Source organism: Coenobita brevimanus, chromosome 68 (assembly GCF_032717465.1).
Source record: "Coenobita brevimanus isolate Jiangsu-jjx chromosome 68, ASM3271746v2, whole genome shotgun sequence".
NCBI lineage: Eukaryota > Metazoa > Arthropoda > Malacostraca > Decapoda > Coenobitidae > Coenobita > Coenobita brevimanus.
This window is the reverse complement of record NC_137021.1, coordinates 23,607,972-23,629,355: the sequence shown is the minus strand read 5'-3', so window position 1 is coordinate 23,629,355 and position 21,384 is coordinate 23,607,972. Positions and strand designations below refer to the sequence as shown.

Below are 21,384 nucleotides of genomic sequence, written 5' to 3'. Positions count from 1 at the left end.
GCAAAAAAGCCAAAATAATGGGCTAAAAAAGCTAACCCTTCTCCATATATAAAATATATTTAAAATAAAATATTACTATAGAACTGCACTAAAATCGCCTGGTATGAACAGTCAAAACAGAATTTTGCTACCTTTGGCTGAAAAATAAAATTTGTGCAGTGATCAGTTGTCACTGATACTGATAGACTAAGCAATTTAAAAATTGGTTATAATTGAAAATGTCTAATCAGAAATCATTGTTTGCTATGTAACACACACAGTAAGGGACAATTTTTGAATGGCTATAGCCCTACCTTTTAATTTATTTCAATAATGGTTAGAGGAATTAAGAAAAAAAATGGTTTTAATTTCTTTTTAATATTATCATAGAGGGGTATATAACATAATAACATAATTGAATCAAATCTTTATAACATACCATATATTTCAAATCTTTATCATATTTATGCATTATTGCAATTACCCTTTCTTAAGGCAAATCTTTAACTATATTTTCTTGTAATCAACAGAATTGGATAATTACAGAAATTTCCTTTTAAAGTACCAAAGCAAATATTTTCTCAATGAAATGCGTTATCAAAACCTTTAAACATAATCAAATGCATCTTCACTTTCATTTGATTCATTACTTGCAGTTGCTTCATACATAATTCCACTTTTAAAGATCTGAAACATTCGTGCAGAAGGCACAAAATCCTTACAACATTTCCCTCGAAAATGCAAATGAGTGCGGATTCGGATGACTGCATCTAGCATCTTAACACTCATTCGGTTTCAAAGTTTGTTTTTTACATACGTAACATGTGAGAAAACCCTTTCCACTACCGCGTTACAGATTGGAGTGACTAGGCATGATAATCATTACTCAATGAAAACCTGGAAAGGATAGGAGTTCATGGCTGTTTCTGAACCTACACCTACTGAAAACTTTACACTGTCTGTAGGTATTTCTCCATTGAAGAATGGTTCATCCTTCCAATTTACATGCAAGATTTTCCTGTACTGTTCTTCAATCTAATCATACTTATTCTTTAGCAGATGGTGGAAAGGGAGATCTTGAAAGTTTGTTTTTTTACCTGACTCAAAAATTTTGATGGGTTTAGAGCTGTTACGTTCTTGAAGACATTTTGACTAGTTGGAAGCCATTTTTCCAACTGCTATACAGCCTCTACAATGAAACTTGGACACCTCACCTTTACTTCATGGATCTTTTCTACAGAACTGGGGTGCTTTTCTAAGTATTTCTCAGCTTCAAGTTTAAACCAAGCTCCAAAATCAATTTTATCCATTGGTAGACTCTGTCCCCGTTCATCTTTTATTCTGGCACACAAGCTTTTGTAGTGCCATCTTAGCTCTTCCTCGAAACTTTGTGGATCTCCATTAGTCGATTTGAAATAGGCATTGACTCTCAAATTCTGCAATTACTGGTGTGACACATTGTACATACGTGTAATTGGCCTGATCATTAAGCATTTCATGCAACATACGTGCTTTGTATCGTGTATCAGGGGTACATTCTCTCTCTGAACACAGGAAATAAGCTTTCAGCTCTTCCCAGTTACTTAAAATATTGCTTAGCAGTTTCCCCTATACTAGCCACAGAGTAACTGATGCCTGTTTGTAGAGGATTGGTGTTCCCATTCGTTCATCATTAGGGTTCATCATTTTGAAGAGTGGTACATGCTTCTCTTCTTACATCACTTTTAGAGAACCATTAAGGAATTTCGGTTAAGAGAAATCCTAAGTTAGTGGGAAGCTTATCAAATGCTGCCTGGACACATAGTGCCAGAGAATGACAGATGCATCTTACCTATACACAATCAGGGGATTCCTGTACGATCCGACTCCACACTGAATTATGAGTACCTACCATAACAGAAGTCCCATCACTAGCATATCCTATACAATCTTGAAGCTTCAATTCTAATTTTTCTATGGTAATTTTAATTGCTTGAAACAATGCCTCACCTGTTGCTTGACTTGCTGGGACTAGCTCAATAAAATCTGTTACAATTCTCTTCTCAGACTTACTGTAATACCTGATGACAAGACATAAGAGCTTTTTTTTAGAAACATCTGTGGACTCATCAACAAGAATAGCAAATTTCTGTCCCGCAGCATCATGTGATATTTCCTCTACATAGGCAGGAGAAATAACAAGTTCAAATCTTGCTGCACTTTGTTCGGTGAATGTTAATCTTGGCAAGAGTACTTTCCTTACCATTTCGCTTAATTACCTCGCTGAGATGATCAACTGACACAGTGGAACAGTGACAACATATGGCAGTAGCTATCTCCAGCTCTGCCCGTTTAACTTCGTCAGGAGCATTTTGAGTAAAATTTAGAGGTGAAGTTACCAACAATGACTGCTTCTTTTTCTGGTGTTTTTCTGTTTTTTCATGATTTTGAAGAGAGCATAAATTAGGCATCAAGTTGCAATGACACAATTTGCAGTAGGCCTCACCTGATCCATCACTTGCCTCCTTCACCCAGAGGAATGTTGTTTGCCATTCATTTCTGTATTTTCTGGAGGACTCGTATGAGCATTTCCACTTCTTAGGCATTGTGTTTTGCCCTTGAGAATATTGATCCACTCCTTAAAAAAAAAAAAAAAAAAAAAAAAAAAAGCCTGTCAGATCTCACAAGGCTAAGTACTGTACTTATATCCACACACTGACAATGACAAACACATTGAAAGCCATAGGCCTACAAAATAAAGCTCCAAGATGGTTCAGACGTGAATACAGACATGACACTATATCAGTTCATAGGCTTAAGTAAGATTGTCAAGGCATCAGACTTGAATCAACTGAAACAAGAAAAACATTTTACATAGACAACAGAAGCTACACAAAACCTCACTTTTGTAGAAACGGACAGAGTATCCTACTTAAACCCAACAAATATACATGCAACTAAGCTAAGTCCAATGGTAGATTTAGATGTAGTCACAACATAAAATACAACACATACTAGACAAGCATCAGCATATTTAAGTACTCCTACGTCTAAGCTTCCCCAGTCCTTAATTTCCCTGCACAGAACCCGAGAGCCAAGATCAGCCTTTTCCCCCAGTGCCTAGAATCAAAATAGTCAGTATGATATAAAGGCCTAGGCCTAAGTAATAATAATATCCCCACCTCCCATTTAGGAAACACCCTATCTTAAATAGTAGCAGTAGGCTAATGTAGTCTAATTGGCTTAGGGCATAATAGCCCAGATTCAGTTCTTTACATTTTGTTTAATTGTTGATTTCGCCTAATTGTATAATTTTTCCAAGAAGTTATTACAGAAGGACAGAGGCATATCATCACGTGAGAAGGAACCTAATAATAATATAGACAAAATGTAGTACTGTACATACCAGAGGCAGTAGCTGGGAGTTTATTATATTTTAATTTTAGTCACTTTTTAGATAGAGTTCATTACAGTATAAAGAAAATGGAATATTACATTTTCTCTAAGTTATTGTATGTGGAACTAAATTATTTCTAACTGTTGAATTCGTAGTTTTATAACCCAGTGGGCAAATGTCACATTTTTCATTTGGAAAAGATGTGGATTGGAAATGTCTAAAAGACGTGGATATCTGATCTTTTCTTATACTTCGTTTCACGAGAATTTAAGCACGTGTAATAGAAGTGTTGAAAATTCATGGGCAATACACAGCAATATCTGGTGGCATAAATCACATGCATGCAAATTAGGAAGGCTGTCTAGAAACCAATTGCAAAGAAAATACATACAGTCACTCCCTAACTCCAACAAGTTCTTCCTGTGCTGAATAAAAGTAATAAGTTAGCCACAATAAATTGTCAAATTCACCAGCAATTAAAGCATTGTTAGCTTATATGTCGATTAACTCACACAGACTATAATTTATTCAGCTTGGGAAGAACTTGTCGGATTTAGGGATTGAATGTAAATTATTTTTATCCATTTGCTTTCTAGAGAGCCTTCCTAATTTAAGTCGCATAAACTTGTCTAATGATTGATAAATAAAGTGTCAAGATGCATCATAATCATCAACGGGTAAATTTTCAATAATGTGCAAACTATATAAATCTCCTGCAAGTTTCATAAACTGCATACAGTACTGTAACTACATCAGTATAGTTAAGGTATAGTTAACGGTGAACGGAACCCATGAAACTTGGTTTGACTATAAGGTGCAATACATCAATAGTCTGCACAAGATTGGACACTAATGAATATATGTATGTTTAAAAATAATACACAGAGTAGTTGTTTAATTTATATATTGTGTATTACAGAAAAATCATTCATACTGCTATCTTAAAGAGTTGATGAGGTGAAAAGCTTTGGATTCCACCTTCTGCAGAAGAGCTCTATGTGATAAAAGAAAGTAGCTAATCAGAGAAATTAATTAAAGCAACTAATTAGGGAAAAATAAAATGCCATAGGGGAACTTAAAGGTATGCTAAAGGTTAACAGGGATCAGATAGGACGGTAAGGATAGCAGACAACCAACAACCATCATCACTTTCAGCAGAGTGTTCATTTCAGTAACCAGATCCATTGCTTATCTTAGAGTAGAGAAGAAAATATAAGGACTACAAACAATTAATCAGAAACCCTGGGAGCACTGTGAAAAAAAAAAAACACTACTTAGGTGCTACCACCAAGAATAATAATGTACAGTGTAGGTTCTGTGTGACAAATGGAGAAGCTGTCCACCATCCTATTCAGGAGAGTGCTGGCTGTGTGGTATGTGCGGTTCTATACATGTAGGAAAATTACAGTGTTAGATTATCTGAAAGAATAAAACATAGATACTAGTTTCAGGACAATAATAAGTGCAGTAAATCAGGGATTCTTTTTTTTTTTCAGTCATAGTACAGTGGGCTCGCACAGTAAGCAAGTTCACAGTACATGAATTGCATAGTATGCAAGTGACCAAAAATAATAACCAAAACACCTTCACTGCGCGAGTTTAGCTCACAATATGCGAGGTAGAGGCAAGGAGTGACCCAAAACCGCTGTTTTCCCTGAGTAAGCGACCCCCCTCCCCGCACAACATGCCCATCGCGACTTAGTGGCTCTTGGTGCTCAAGAGGATTCTATAGTAAGATCTCGCCAATAACGACTTCGACAATAAAGATTTCGGCAATAACATTAAGTTAGAATAGAGCCCAGTTTCTTTAATAATGTTTGGATTCGCTTGAATGACAGTTATTTCGCGAATGCTAAGTTGTTATACGGCAAATACGTTCATAACAAGATAAGGAATGAAGCAGACAAACAAGGAGATGAAGGAAATTGCCTAAAATGTGAGCAGTAGCGAGGAGGAGCTGTAGGAGCCTCCTCTCACCACCTCCCCTGACATGCCTGCTCCACCCCCCCCCCCACCCGACTCACCAGCCGCCTCCACCTCTGAAGTCCCACCTGCTTCACCTGACATACCTGCAACCCCCACCATAATGACTGTTCTTGCATTGTGGAAGAAATATAACATTCGACAGGCCGTAAATTTCTCCATCAAAGCCTGTAATAATACAACACTGGCAACTGTTAAACACACGCGGTGCGGGGGGGGGGGGGGTGCAGCTGGGGCATTCTAAATGTGTTGCCGTGACTCAGAACCCCTGTTATTTATGCCTATCAGGCCTGTTGTCTATTATTGTTAAGGTGACTCACCATATTTTTGTTATTGTAGCTATAACTGTAGTATACAGTATGTCTGAAAATTTTTCCCTTTATTATGTCCCTAAGGGCCAAAAAAAAAAAAATGTCAAGGTATGAGGGGTTACTGCCCATATGTAATTTTTCCAATAAGATTGTGTATTCACAGTGCACGATTTCAAAGTGTGTGAGGACCAGGACCACCTATCCACTCTTGTACTGTGCGAGCCCACTGTATTTATTTATTTATTTCAGTATAGGTAAGAAATAACCCTTTTTTGCATGATTTAGGGAACAACTTCCACCGCAAACGAATCCTAAGGCCTGTAATTGGGTGAAGTCAAATCCGAAATAATATCCTTTAACTGGTACTAAATATGTGTATATTAATATAATATAATATATATATATATATATATATATATATATATATATATATATATATATATATATATATATATATATATATATATATATACAAATTTAACTTTTTTCTCTGGGGTGAGGATTTACTCATATTTTAATTTTAACTGACAATACTTTCAACTGCAAATGATCACATACTTACCCAACCCTGTCCTGACTCCCATTAAGGGGTTGAAGTCAAATGCGAGATGAAAACTGTAAAATCGAACAAATTATTTACATTTTAGTATTACTCTAACCTAATCTAACCTGGCCTAATCCCTGTCCATGGTTGAAGTCATATATGAAATTAAAAAACGGGAAATAAAACTGAACGAAGTGCTTTTTAACCTGTCAACTGCGGCATTAGGTTTCGTGGTCGATCCACTCATGCACAAAACAACGGGATTTTTTTTCCACAAAAATAATTTTTGCTCTTGTAAATGAAAGTGTGCATGGAAAAGAATATGAAACCAAATATGAGTTCGTTATTTACCTTAGTTTGGCCGTGGTACGCTATTTGTGGACATTTGGGTGAAAAATGTAGTGTGCTTTTTTAAAACTGAAAGAGCTTGATCATATGATGTACGTTGCAGTCACGCACACTATTCTTCACATGATGTATGTAGCAGCTATTGGATTAATTAAATTAATCTAACCTACCAAATCAGACCTAATCCAATAAAATTTAATGCTCAGCCTAACCTACATTAAAAGTGAAAGCATCTTACCTAACCTAACGTGGCCTAATCCCTGTATGTGGTTGAAGTCATAAAAAAAAAAAAAAAAAAGGAATTAAAATCGAATGAAATGGTTTTTAATTTAACCTAACCTACTTGTACGAAATCAGACCTAATCCAAATATAATCCTCAAGCTAACCCACATTAACTGTGAAAGCTCATAAACTGTGGGGCAGGGACGGGCTAAGGTCGCCCTTCTCAAGCCGTGACTAAACAGTGACTTGTTACTGCACAATAAAAACACCTAAAGGACATGTTTGCGAGAAAAATGTCATATATGAAACCCCCCCTAATTTGAGGAGTAAATATCATTGGAAAGGCTGGAATTCCCCTAGGCTGTGACTAAACGAAAACATAATACTACCTAAATTAGCACTATACAGGTTCCCAACAGAATTAATGCCTAGCCTATAGGCTAGCCTAGGCCCTGTACATTATGCGGATAGGCTAGGCAATTTAGACCAAGCCTGTGTGGTTGACCAGTTTATTTAAGGCTAATTTCTTCAACACACTACAGTCTTTATACCTAAAGCTTATATATGATTAACTTTTGATATTGAAAATTGATACAGGACTTCAAAAATCTTACCTTCCCTCAAAGCTTGTGCCTTTATACATATGGTAAATGCTGGGTTTGAATGTTTGTGCAAGGTTACCTTTGAAAATACTCAAACTTCGCTATAGGTAGCAAGATGGAATGGCAAAATAGCTAGAATAATGTCACAGATATTAAAATATCAATTGAAATGGGTCAAATAACCATAACATTTATAGCACATTATTAGATGTAAATATTAAATATTTATATATGATCAAAGTCAGTTCCTCTATATCTAGCAAGAAAGTATAGCTAGATTGTATGAGCATGGCAACACTGTGTTTGAGGCGTGTTGTTTATGTCGATATTGGTGATCTAGTATCATTTTGCATTCGTTAAAAAATAATAATAAAGAAAATGTTTAATAAGCACATAAAAAGTATTACTTTGAATATCATATCTACTGTACCATCATTTATATCGCTTAATTAAGAGAGATGATCATTTTAGGTAACGAGTTATCCACAACCACTTAACCCGAGACGTCCCGTCGACGTATGGATACATTGCAACATTTTGCATTTGCCAGTCCCGACGACGTACTGGTACATTGCGCAATTGCAAGGTTCATAATTTGCACAATTTTCAATTTTTGCGCATGATTTTTCGTACGTATACCCGGGACACCTTCCTCTATTCCTCTACAAGATACCAAGCAGGGACAATCCCTTACACTGCATAACCTCCCCCCCCCCCTGCACGCCATTGTCTCAGCAATTCACCTGTTACCAGTGACCTGGCCAATAAAGACATTCAGGGCCAGAGTACAAAGTTTACATAGCATAGAGGAAGAAACAGTCAGAAATGATAATCAGGTAATGTGGCAAAAAAAGGTCAGGTATGGTGATGAGTTAGTGAGTGAAACAATGCTTATAATGCCTATTTTACTGTTTGAAAACCAATATACTCTCATACTACATATAAATTCGTACCAAGTAAATAAATAAACACCGTTTATGAGTGGTGTGAAATAGTTACCCTCCCATAGAACTCGTTTTCTTTGGTGCCAGCCTGTTAGAAAACCCAGTTAGGTAAGTAGGTACTGCTACCTGGATCGAGTATTTTAAACCTCAGGTGAGCGATTTCTCTATGAATTTTCGATGTTTCTCACCAAAAGAAGAGGTTTTAGCCAAAAAAAAAAAAAATCAAATATAACTCATGATTGGGGGGTGTCGGAGGTGCGAAATAGCTTGAGACATGACGGATTAAGCTGCTGTCACACTGGGACAAATGTGGCAAACATGCTAGCCAGTTTTGCGACCTGCTAGCCAAACTGACTCACAGTGAGCGAAATTTCGACTGTGCGGCGAAATGGATAACAATTCTCACTCACAGCTGGTTGGTGGGATTAGAACTCAAATAAGCCTATATTAATTTTGTAATTGGTGAGAAAATATTCTGTTATTCAGAGAAGGAAACTTTAACTAAAATTGATAAGTAAATACAATTTAATTCTTGTGGTTTTTAGTCATTTTTATTTTTTTCTTGTAACATGAAATTAATATTCGGACACTCAGGTGACCAGCCACGGAGGCTGTCTGTTTTGTCTCCAAACAGCAAGTAAAAATCAGAGTTCGATATGGATCCTGCGGCAAAGAAAACTCTAGAAGACTGCTTTGTGGCTCTGGAGTTGCTAAAGTACGTGAGGCGGTTACAGAAATTGAGGAAAAGGGAGTCGGTACTGCGTGGTGGTTTGTTTACAAACGACCACGAGGCACCAAGGCAGACGACACTGTCAGCCGTTTTGGCTGGCAAAAACACACAAGTGTGACAGACACTCGACTCTGCTAGCCGTTTTTCACTCGCAAAACTTGCTCGCATGTTAGCCACTTTTGGTCTAATGTGAGGCCGCCTTTACGTCTTTCTCTCTCTGTCTCTCTCTCTATCTCTCAAATACGGAATTCATGGAGAAGGTTTGGGGAGGCCTTTGTTCAGGACACAAAGTGGCTGATGATGATATATATATCATCATCGTCATCAGCAGCAGCATGACCTGCCAACCTCCATTTGTGTTCCTTTATAACTTCTTCAATGTCTTTTATTAATTAAGTCTGCTCTCTCACCGAAGATGATGTGTTCTGTCCCTCAAGGATATTCCCAAAGAGCAATAGAAACGACAATGTTAGGAAAATCCTTATATATATATATATGTATGTATCTTATTTCCAATCAATAAATATTATAAAGTGCTAATAGGCAGGCTACATAATTACTTTAATATATACCAAAAACAGGCATAAACTCACACTGCTCTAACTGCAGCATCACAATCGGAACTAATCTATTTCATATGAATTCTACCACCACATACATATCTCATGCTATTCTGAGAAAATTCACATGAATTCTTCATCCAGTTTTACACGAGATCTCCTCAACTAAGTTTCCACGTGGAAAAGATGTAGAAATCTGGTGAATACTGTTGTACATGAGATTTCACCAAATATCCACGACTAAAAGATGTGGAATTCACGAGCTGTGCCCACTGGGAAGTAGCATCATATTTCACTAAGAAAATATCAAAACCTAACACATATCAGAGAAAAAGGCCAAAAAGAAGCCAAACTTAACAAAAAAGGCAACCACTTAAAAAAAAAAGCCAAAAAGAAGCCAAACTTTAAAAAAAGCCCACCAGCTACTTTCTCGAGACAACCACTTTAAAAAAAAAGCCAGATTTGAGAAAGGTGGCTTTTAAAGAGCCAACCTGGCAATCCTGATATGAAAGTGTAGTGTACATCAGTCCGAAGACATTCAGAACTATTGTTCGGTTCCAAAAAATTTTCGCCGCTTTTTGTAGGCCGCATTCAAATGACGCTGGCGGCCATTTATTTGCCAAACGTCATTCAACGCCGGTGGCCGTTGAGGGGTTAATGCTGGCATGTAGGGAGAACTCTAGTATTGTATTGATGGTAACATCAGCAGTCGGCAAAGAACGTTTCCCAGATGGGGATTGTTAACCTGTACCATCCCGTCGTCGGCATGGTGTTGACAATACAAAACATCTCATTTAATCCCAGTGGACGTGATGGTGCCGACAGCTCAATTCGAGCACTGTAGCATGTCTCAAACTGCTTCAATCAAGCTAATTTTTTGCTAAAGAATAGCTTAACATATTGGCAACACCGTGCCCAAGCATTTGTAGCAATGAGTTTGGTTCTGCATGACTGGGTAACATCAGTGTGGCATTGTCAGTCATAGAGTTAGAATGCTGCGAAAATCACGCCATTTTTCCTCCTCATTGGGCTATAGGAGGCTGTTGAAATGGTCATATGGACCTTTCTGTCCCTTTATTTAGTGATTCTTCAGAACAGGAAGACCTAGATGACTCTTCTTGGGAGGAATATGAGCCAGTGAAAGAAGATATTGAGAATAGGGAATCCCCCATTCTCCTCGCCTGTTCTCTCTCATCCCTCCCAGCTGGGCGGGAAAACGGCACTCTTGGCTTGAAAAACTGGGCTAAAAACACGACGGATGGCCATCCTGCTTTTATTTCTCCTATAAGAAGTAGCCTACTTTTTTTTTTTTTTTTGCTTTTCCTTGATTTATATGCCCTTTTGGATTGTTTTTTGCAATAATTTTTTTTTTTCCCTTTTTGGTCCTGTATTGGGTGAGTATAAAATTGCAAAAATGCCTAGGATGGTACGGGTTAATTTACCTGAATAACAGGACAGCAATTTCATACTGAACAGGAGCACCGGCCGAAGCGTACTACCACGGTGTGCAGTGGTGGTATATTTGCTGTAGTGAGATTGCTCATCTAATTGTCGCTGTCGTGTTCGTACCCTTCTACTACGAATTGCGCCTTACATCTGTCTACAAGGTACAGTGCATAATGCATTCAAACCCTCCCATGGGCAGGACAGCTCTAGGATTATTTCTTATATCTGAGAATGTCACAGAACCCTGAGGTTAATACTGTCTCATGTCACTTTCATGGGCACAATAATTCTGATATTCAATCCCAGTTAACAGTATATGGTAATACTCAGCTGAGGGTGCATAAGGGAGACTTGGAGTGTTAATACTGTCACTGTTAACAGCGTATGGTCAGGACAACTTTAGTACTCTACCTTACCTAATGCCAGAAGGTTTTATTCGGTTCTGAATTTCATAAGATCCTGAGACTTACTCTAAATAACTTCATTCTACCATACCTTGAACTAGAGACATGTTTTTATGGAGAACCTTAACAACAAACATCGTGCTCAGAATATTATTAATGAGTGTATTCTACATAACTATTTTCTGTATTCTGTTTTGTGGAGGATGCGGGCGTCGATCATCCACTCACTCAATAGAGATGCCATATGATCTCTATACTGAGTGATAAGCCAACTGGTTTCCTGTACCCAGGAAACCATTTACTACTTGCGTGGTAACCATATAACCGGAGTTTCTGGCAGGGTTTAGTGTCCCTCAGATTCCCCTAGCCAAAATCATTTAATCATGGCTGTTGTTTCAGAGAGCCTCGGAAGGCCCAAAACCTGCCCAGGGCCCCAACCATTTGGGCAGATTCGCATGGCCATGTGGAATGTGAGAGGTGTGCATTGAGGAGAACAAAGGCTGGAAGTGGTGAATGTGTTCAAGAGTGAGAGATATGCCATGATGGCATTGTGTAAAACTAAGATGAAAGGGTGTGAAGTGGAGGAGTGGGCAGGTGTGAAATGTGTAAAATCGAGCACGTATGGGCGAGGAAGATGCCAGGAAGGAGTTGCTATGTTGATGAATGAGGTGTGGCAGAGTGGAATGAGAGACTACAAATGTGTCAGCTCGAGGTGTATGTATGTCAGTTTGAGTCTGAGAAGGTGAAAATGGCAGTGATGGTAGCGTATGCACCATGTGAGGACAGGAGTGAGAAAGACAGATTTGGGGATGAGCTGGATGAAGTAGTGGGGTAAATGCCCAGGAGCTATAAAGTGATCGTAAAGGTGAATATGAATGGAATAGTCAGCATTGGTCCTGAGGATAGCATAATGTGTTGTAACTGAGTACCAGGAGAAAACGATAATGGAAAGCGACTAAAGGACATGTGTCAGGAGAGGGGGTTGTGCATTTGTAACTTGTACTTCAAACACAAAGATGCACACAAATATCTCTATCTATCTATCTATATACCTAGGCTGCTTCCCCCAAGGAAAGGGAGGTAGCCGAGACAGGACGACTCACTCTCCATTTACTCATCCATTCAAACACATTCATTCGCATCTTAGCCCCAAAGGGGAGAACGGACAGATCCTCACCGCACCACACCGCACAAGGGTCAACTGGGCACACAAATATACATGGTATAAACAGAACTAGGATCAAATTGAAAGAAGCCTGATTGATTACGCGCTCGTAGAGAGGTCGATGATGGCAATGGTTGCTGATACGAGGGCCGTGTGAGGACGATGTGGAGGTCTGTCAGATCATATGATTGTGGTATGCAAGATCAAGCTGAGAGGAGTGAGGTGGATCAGGAGAGAGGAGCAGTCAGGGTGAAAGACTGAAAGCTGTGAAGCTGAGGATCAAAGAAATGGCAGATGATTACAGGACCAAAGTAGAGGAGTTAGAATCACTGAATTGAAATGAAATGGATCTGGACAGCCTGTGAAATGCATATAGGGATTGCTTAGTTTAGGAATGCTAGTGTGGTGTGTGGTGTAGCAAGAGTAATAACAAAGAGAAAGGTACGGCATGGTGAGATAATGAGGTTAAGAGAGCGGTGGAGGAAAAGTGGAAGTAGTGGCTAAAGTGGTTACAGGACAGGGGATCAGTTTAAACAGTCTATCTATCTATTGCCAGACGCCTTAATCCCATACGGGGCGGACACAAGCAAATCGCCTCCACGTCACCCTGTCCTCCGCCATATCACTGCCCTGCTCCCAATTCACACCCCTCCCTCTGAGATACCTGTCAACTCCATCCCTCCATCTCATCCTTGGCATTCCCCTCCCTCTCTTCCCCTCCCCCTCACTCACATACACTGTCCTCGTCAGTCTCTCACTCTCCATCCTCTCCACATGGCCAAACCTCTCCTAACGCTTCCTATCACATCCACATCCACACCACAACGCTCCTTCGCATTCTCATTTGTCAGTCTGTCTCTCCATGTGACTCCACAGGCTCCTCTTAAATAACTCATTTCCACTGCTCTCACTCTTGACTTGTGTCTCTCCAACAACGACCAAGCTTCATTTCCATACGTTAGAGTTGATATAACAATACTATCATGTAATGACTTTTTCACTTTCATGTTCACTTCTCTGTTTTTTATCACTGCCTTCAAGGAACCAGCAACCTTTCTTCCTTGTTGTACCTTTTCAAGCACTTCACCCTCCAAACTTCCATCCTTACTCATCACACTACCCAAGTACTTAAACCTACTCACACTTTCCATTTCCTCACCATCCAACCTCACTGTACATTCACTGACTTCACCTCTCTCGAAGACCATAACTTTACTCTTCCCTACATTTACCTTTAGATTCCGTTTCTTACACACTCTCCTAAACTCATCCACCAAGCCTTGCAGCTTCCCTTCATCTTCACTTAACAAAACAGTATCATCTGCGAACAACAGTACAGGAGTTTCCAAACACTGCCCTCTCTCATTAGGGCCACTCCAACATCCACTGCCCTACCTTGTATCTCTTTTGTGACCTCATCCATATACAGATTGAACAACCATGGAGACATGACACATCCCTGTTTCAACCCAACCTTCAAATACAAAAACTCACTCAGTTCACCATCCACACTCACTGCAGCCATAGCACACAGCATTCAACAATTTCCCATCTACTCCATATATTCTTAATACTTTCCACAATCCTTGTCTATCCAACCTGTCTTATGCTTTCACCTAATCCGTGAAGGCCGCATGCAACTCCTTTCCCTTCTCTAGAAACTTTTCCACTAAAGATATAAGAATCAATTCTGATCTACACAACCTCTTCCATTTCTAAAGCCTCCCTGTTCTTCTCCAACTAATCCCTCTGTTATTTCCCTAACTCTGTAAATCAGTATCCTACCGTATACTTTTCCTATTTCACTAAGAAGACAAATGCCCCTATGATTACCACACACTTTTTTTTCCCCTTTCCCTTTGGACAAGGGAATAATTATACCTGATTTCCTATCCTCCGGGACTCTACCCTCCTCGCAGACCAATCTGCACATTATCCACATCATTCTACAATTACCTGTCCTCCATGCTTCAGCATTTCACCACACACTCCATCACTTCCTGGGGCTTTCCCGATTTTGACTTTCTTCATTGTTTCCACAACTTCCATCCTACTGATTTCTTCCTGTTGTGCGGTATATTACACCACAAGGTATTGTACCTCACATTTCACCTACACACGTCGTTTCCTTCCCTCGTGGCTTTTCCCCACCTTGTTCTAGTACTTAGCATGGCTACTAGTGCCTATACCAATAGTATTTAATTTCTCATTCCTCCTCATCTGTACTAGTGCCGCTGCCAGTTATATTCGATTTCTCATCCCTCCTCACCTGTACTAGTGCTGCTTCCAATAATATTCAATCTCTCTTCCCTCCTCACCTGTACTAGTGCCGCTACCAATAATATTCAATTTCTCTTCCCTCCTCTCCTGTAGTAGTGCCTAAACCAATCAAATTTGCCTGGCGACCTAAGCTTACCGGTGCTCCGCCTACCTCATTAAGGGGGTTAAAATCGAGCGGGTGACCTAGCCCGCCCTCCTTGTACCTCTCAGCTTCACCTGGCTGAGTACCTGCCTTGCTTTCAGTATCTTCTGGTTAATCTGGCCACGCAGTACGACTTTACATATACAATGCATGTAAACACATTAGCTCAGCACTCCCGCTCTGCATTAAATTCCATGTTCATATTTTAGTCTGTAATAGTTTATCCTGTTAATTGGTCTACACATGATGTAAATGTGAGAGTAATTACCTTGTACTACCTTGAAGTCATGCAATAACTCTGTATTGTTCCAAGTCAATAATCACTGACCTGTATGTTTCTTCCCAGCACTTTTGTGTTTATCATTACCATTTGCCTTCCCTAGTAAAATATCCCCATAGCCAAAAACGCTACAATGGTGACTTCCCAGAGTGTTTTAAGAAGATGGATTCCTGAACACATATCCATCTACCCCTTCCTACGTTCACGTACGATATTAATGCGTGGTTCACACAAGTTGATGCCACATGGCCTAAGGATACCAGTGATGACGACAAATTGAGAGCAATTGTCCGCACTCTCCCAACTCAAGTAGCTGACCCTGTGCAGGACGTACTCCTGGCACCATCTACTGAACACAAATACAAAATCCTGAAGGAGTCTGCTGCAGGCCCTCGGCAAATCAAAGCAGGCACTTTTAATGGAGCTAGATGCAATTCCTTCCCAACAGCAACGCCCCTCGGCCCTCCTTGCCCACATTCAAGCCACTCTCACGGCAGCTAGGGCCACCTTATCAGATGCCCTTCTCCGACACTGACTCCTCCAGCTCATGCTACCAGACTTCCGACTCCACTTAGAAGCCCTGGGCCCTGGCGCATCCCTTGCTGAGTTCATCGAGAGGGCGGACACTCTTTACGAAACTCAGCAGCATTATGCTAACCATCCAGTAAGTGCACACACCTCTTTTCTCCCTGTCATAGCCCCCAGTGCTACCCCTAGTGAAACAGTGGTGTCAGTAAACAGCACTGTGAACAAAATCGGTTCCATGTCAGAGCTATGTACCTTATTAGCAAATCTAGCAAATAGAATAGACAAGCTGGAAAGTAAAATAGGTGGCTACACCACTCAGACCCCCAGTGTTGCAAATCATTCACCAGCTCCCCAGTGTTCCGACCGTGTTCCCCCAGTGAACCATGGTCGTAATGCTACTACCCAAACAACAAGGGACGATTTCGTGTTGTGTACCTATCACAAGCGTTTTGGCATGAAAGCCAGATGATGTGCACCACCCTGCATATTCACGAAAAGCATATGGCGGGAGGCAGTCCCAGTAGTGTCTCCCACCACACACACAAACGCCTCCTGATTATCAGCACACCCAAAGCCACGACACGTTCCACTGGCTCCAGGGAACTACTGTCCCATGGAGTTTCAGCTGTCGGCCCTAGAGTGCCTCTGCTTGACCATGCAGCCTTGGCCCGGGAGCAGAAGGACGATCAGGAACTACAAGCATTGCTGAAGTCCGCGACCTCATTTCAACTGCAATAGTTTGATGTCACCAGCACACCCCGGAAACTCTGGTGTGACATATCCTGCGGTACAGCATGGACCCATATTCTCCAATGATTCCAAAGGCAAGTCTTTAGTCATTACCACGAGATGGCACACTCAGGCATTCGTGGTATGCACAGCTTACTTAGCCAGCTAGTGGTATGGCCAGGTATGAGGCGTGACACCAACAACTGGGTCCGAGCGTGCATGGCTTGTCAGGCAGCAAAAGTGCATCGCCACACCAAGACACCACTTCAACTGTTGCTCACACCAACTCAACGTTTCCACACGGTCCACACTGACATTCTCGGCCCCCTCCCTGGATCTAGGGGTAACCGCAATATCTTGACGTGTATAGATAGAGTGACAAGGTGGGTCGAGGCCATGCCCATCCTGGATGCTACGACTGACTGTGTGGCATATCACTTTCTGGCCTCCTGGGTCACCCGTTTTGGTGCCCTGCAGGTGATCATCACAGACCAAGGCCCTCAATTCGAATCTCGGGCCTGGCAAGACCTAATGGACTTCCTAAGTGCTAAACGCCACAGAACCTCTGCATATCACCCTCAAGCAAATGGGATGATTGAGCGCTGCCATCGTCGCCTGAAGGAAGCACTGAGGGCACTTCCCCACCCTGTGAATTGGGTGGCTGCACTGCCAGTTATCCTCCTAAACTTGAGGGTTATGGAGAAGGAGGACACTGGTAATTCCCAGGTGGAGCTAATGTTCGGGGAAGACTTGAGGCTGCTGGGGCAGTTTGCCCTAGAACCAGGCACGCTGGCCCTGGTTTTCCTCCCAGAGCTCCAGCAGGCAATGCAGGCACTATAACCACCTACACATGTGGTTTCCTTCCCTCGTGGCTTTTCCCCACCTTGTTCTCGTACTTAGCATGGCTACTAGTGCCACAACCAATATTATTCAATGTTTCATTCCAGTTCATCTGTACTAGAGTGCTGCTACCAATAATATTCGATTTCTCATCCCTCCTCATCTGTACTAGTGCCGCTTCCAATAATATTCAATCTCTCTTCCCGCCTCACCTGTACTAGTGCCGCTACCAATGATATTCAATATCTCTTCCCTCCTTTCCTGTAGTGGTGCCTATACCAATCAAATTTGCCTATTTAGGCGACCTAGGACTACCGGTTCTCCGCCTACCTCATTAAGGGGCTTAAAACCAAGGAGGCGTCCTAGCCCGCCCTTCTTTTCCCTCTCAACTTCACTTATACTTGCCTTGCTTTCCGTATCTCCTGGTTAATCTGGCCACGCGGTACGACTTTACACGTACAATACACGTAAACACATCAGCTCAGTACTCCAGCTCCACACTAAAATCATCGTTTATATTTTAGTCTGTAACTAATTATCCAATTAACTGATCTACACATGCTGTAAATGTAATTACCTTGTATTATCTTGAAGTCATGCAATAACACTGCATTGTTCTAAGTCAGTTATCATTGCCCTCTATATTTCTTCCCAGCACATTCATGTTTATCCTTACCATTTGCCTTGGTGTAGCCCCTAGTAAAATATCCCCGTAGCCAAAAACGCTACACTGTCTTCTCACCTTCCTCCTTGAAACAGGAACTGAATATACTAAGAGCAAGAAGCACATAAAGAGACTAATGAAGAGGAAAAAGAAGGAGGTAAATAATTTAGGAAGAAAAATAAATGCAAACTACTCTGAAAACAGGAAGTTATTCTGGAAAGAGGTGCGGAAATATAGATGAGATATCGGAAAGAAATGTAATGGTGTGAAGTATGTAGGTGATAGATTATTTACCCATGGGGATGCAGTAAGGACCAGATGGAAAGAATATTTTTGAAAGCCTGATGAATGTGAACAGAGACAGCAGAGCTGCTGTAAACGTCACTGGTTTGTTGGGGGGGGGGTGCAGAGAAGGAATGCAGTGCCAGGAGACGTGCCACTCGCACAGGTGAAGAGTGCTGTGATGCAGCTGAAAAATGGGAAAGCAGCTGGGGTTGATGAGGTGTAGGCAGAAATAATTAAGTGTACTGGAGAGAGTGCACTGAAGTGCTTCTTGGAGATATGTAAAAAGGCATGGATGATTGAAACTGTGCCAGCAGAGTGGAAAATTGCTGTGATTGTACCCCAACACAAAAATATAGGTTAGCGAAATGAGTGCAAGAATTATCGTGGCATAAGTTCATTGCGTGTGGTTGGGATGGTATATGGAAGAGTTATTGTAGGGAAAGACAGATATCAGAAGTCCTAGTGAGTGATGAACAGGGTGGCTTTAGGAATGGCAGAGGATGTGTGGATCAAATACTTGCAGTGAGAAACAGCACAGAAGGCTTGTGAGAAAGATCATAAGGTGTTTATGGCATTCATGGATCTGGAAAAAGCATACGCGAAAGTAGACAGAGAAGGATTGTGGAAAGTTTTGTGCAAATGAAGTGTAGATGTTAAGCTGCAAGGTGCTGTCAAGAGTTTTTATGATGGTACTGAAGCATGTGTAAGGGTTAATGGGCATCTAAGTGAATGGTTCACGATAGGTGTGGGCGTGCGACAAGGTTGTGTGATGTCCCCATGGTTGTTCAATATCTATATGGATGGAGTGATGAGAGAAGTAAACACACGAGTAATAGAGAGAGGGATGGCGTTGGTAATGAATGGTGATAGATGGAATATCTCAAATTTGTTGTATGCTGATGATGCAGTACTGCTTGCAAATACTGGACAGGAACTTGGCATGCATTTGCAGAGTTTTACTGATATCTGTGAGCGTCGTGCTTTGAGAGTAAATATAGAAAAGAGTAATGTGATGGTTACTGAGAGAGAAGGTGACTCCCAATGCAATGTTACGCTGAATGGATAGACTGGAATTGGTGAGAGAGTTCAAATGCCTGGGCACAGTGATAGATAAGAGAGGAATATGTGCAAACGAAGTTGAAAGTAGTGACACAAGGAAGAAAAGTAGCTGGTGCAATGAAGGTGTTGATAAGAAAAAGAAGCTTGAGTGTTGCAGCTGCACGAGGCTTCCATGAAGGAGTGTTAGTGCCAACTTTGACATAGGGAAGTGAGACTATGGTGTGGCATGAAAATGAAAAGTCAGGAGTAAGTGCAGTGGAGATGGGACTGCTGACGAATGTATGTGGTGTACAGAGCGTGGATAGGATACAAATAATGTGATTCGTGAAAGATGTGGAGTGAGGAAGTCAGTGGACACCAGAATCGAAGATGGTGTACTGAGATGGTTATGTCATGGAGAGAGAGAATGGATAACATAACAATAGAGTGGTGAAAAAGGTATATCTGAGCGAATTTGCAGGAGGAAGGAGGCGAAGTAAGCCAAGGAGAAGGTGGAGAAATATGGTGGATGAGTGTGTGTGGAAGAGAGGTTTGGAAGTCTGTGAGGCAATGGAACTGACAAAAGACCGAGCTGGCTGGATGAATGTTGTGAGCAGAAGTGCATGATCAGGGATTTGGCACCTCTTTTCACGTGGCAGCGTCCGGGTTGACTAATGGATACGGGTATGGAAACCTACAAAACGTGGTGAATGTTTTGGGGTATCCGATAGAGCCATGATTCCGGGGGATTGAATGATGGGTGAATGGAAACATGGCCGATTAGACTGGGCAAATCTGGGCTGTCTGGACATTGCTACTCCTCACCCTGCCCTAGGGTGGGAATGGAGGCCCGGATAATGATGATGATGATGATGAATATTCTATATAACACTGAAAACCTCGTTTTATCTCTTCCCCAGCGATTAATCTGTATATTAAATGCTACCATTCTCTTGTAGGTAATTATGACCGTTTATTAGTGACACCGTCTGCATGTAAGACGATATTAAGGTGTAGCCTACTGAGCACAGTAAATCGCTGCGGAAGAGCTGGTACGAAATTCTGATAACTCATTACAATTCGCCCCCTTGTGTGTGTGTGTGTGTGTGTGTGTGTGTGTGTGTGTGTGTGTGTGTGTGTGTGTGTGTGTGTGTGTGTGTGTGTTTGTGTGTGTGTGTGTGTGTTTACAGTACCTGGAGCAGCGGTTTGCCTCGCGAAGTGTGGGCTTGGTGGCTGGTGGACTGTTCTTGTTGGCGACTTTGCTGTATAATGCTGTCGTCATCTACGCCCCCGCTCTCGCCCTTGCCTCCATCACCCACTTCCCCATCTGGATCTCAATCATCGCTGTAGGACTCATTGCCTCCATATACACCGCTATCGTGAGTAAGACGTATACGGTTAAGCAGAAAAATTATTCCCTAACTCGGAAATTTCATTAAGTCGCAATAATTCCCCATTTGAATAGTTCATGGTACTGATATAAAGATAAATATGTAATTAACTACCTCATGGTTTTCTCCAAGCTCACACTGCAGTGCAGCCTCCCACACCAAAACACATTTACTTACTTTATGCACGGACTACCATGGCACAGACAGTCCTTCAACAAGTCTCATCAAAAGACTTCTGGGAGCGACTGGCTGCAGTATCCACTTTCCTGTAGTCGACTTTACTTACAACCAGATAATCCCAGGGTTGTAACAGCAACAACAATATGGTCTCGACAACTGTAGTGCATCATTCAAGTTAATGCTAGGAGATAATATTCAGACAACAGTGAGTTATAGGGGCCTAATCGTGTTACCCGTCCCATTCTAGTACCATTGTTGGCTTATACCTCATGATTTGATTCAGCTGTCAGTGAGCTATAGGATCCCGAGGGTTAATACTGTTATTATTAATCATCCCATGGTCAGGACGACAGACGTATTCAGTTGCAAATATAGCCATATATGTTTATTCAACTAGCGTGTGTACAGGAAA

At 41.2% G+C, this 21,384-nt stretch overlaps 1 protein-coding gene across 1 annotated transcript in view; it reads left to right on the top strand.

Annotated features, from left to right (window-relative positions):
- Positions 1-21,384, top strand: part of LOC145405863 (sodium-dependent multivitamin transporter-like) — a 249,774-nt gene that overhangs the window by 31,430 nt on the left and 196,960 nt on the right. Inside the window, exons 2-3 of the mRNA XM_080277119.1 lie at positions 11,077-11,207; positions 20,592-20,780. Of these exons, the coding sequence (XP_080133245.1) occupies positions 11,077-11,207; positions 20,592-20,780 (320 nt within the window). The remainder of the gene's footprint in view (positions 1-11,076; positions 11,208-20,591; positions 20,781-21,384) is intronic.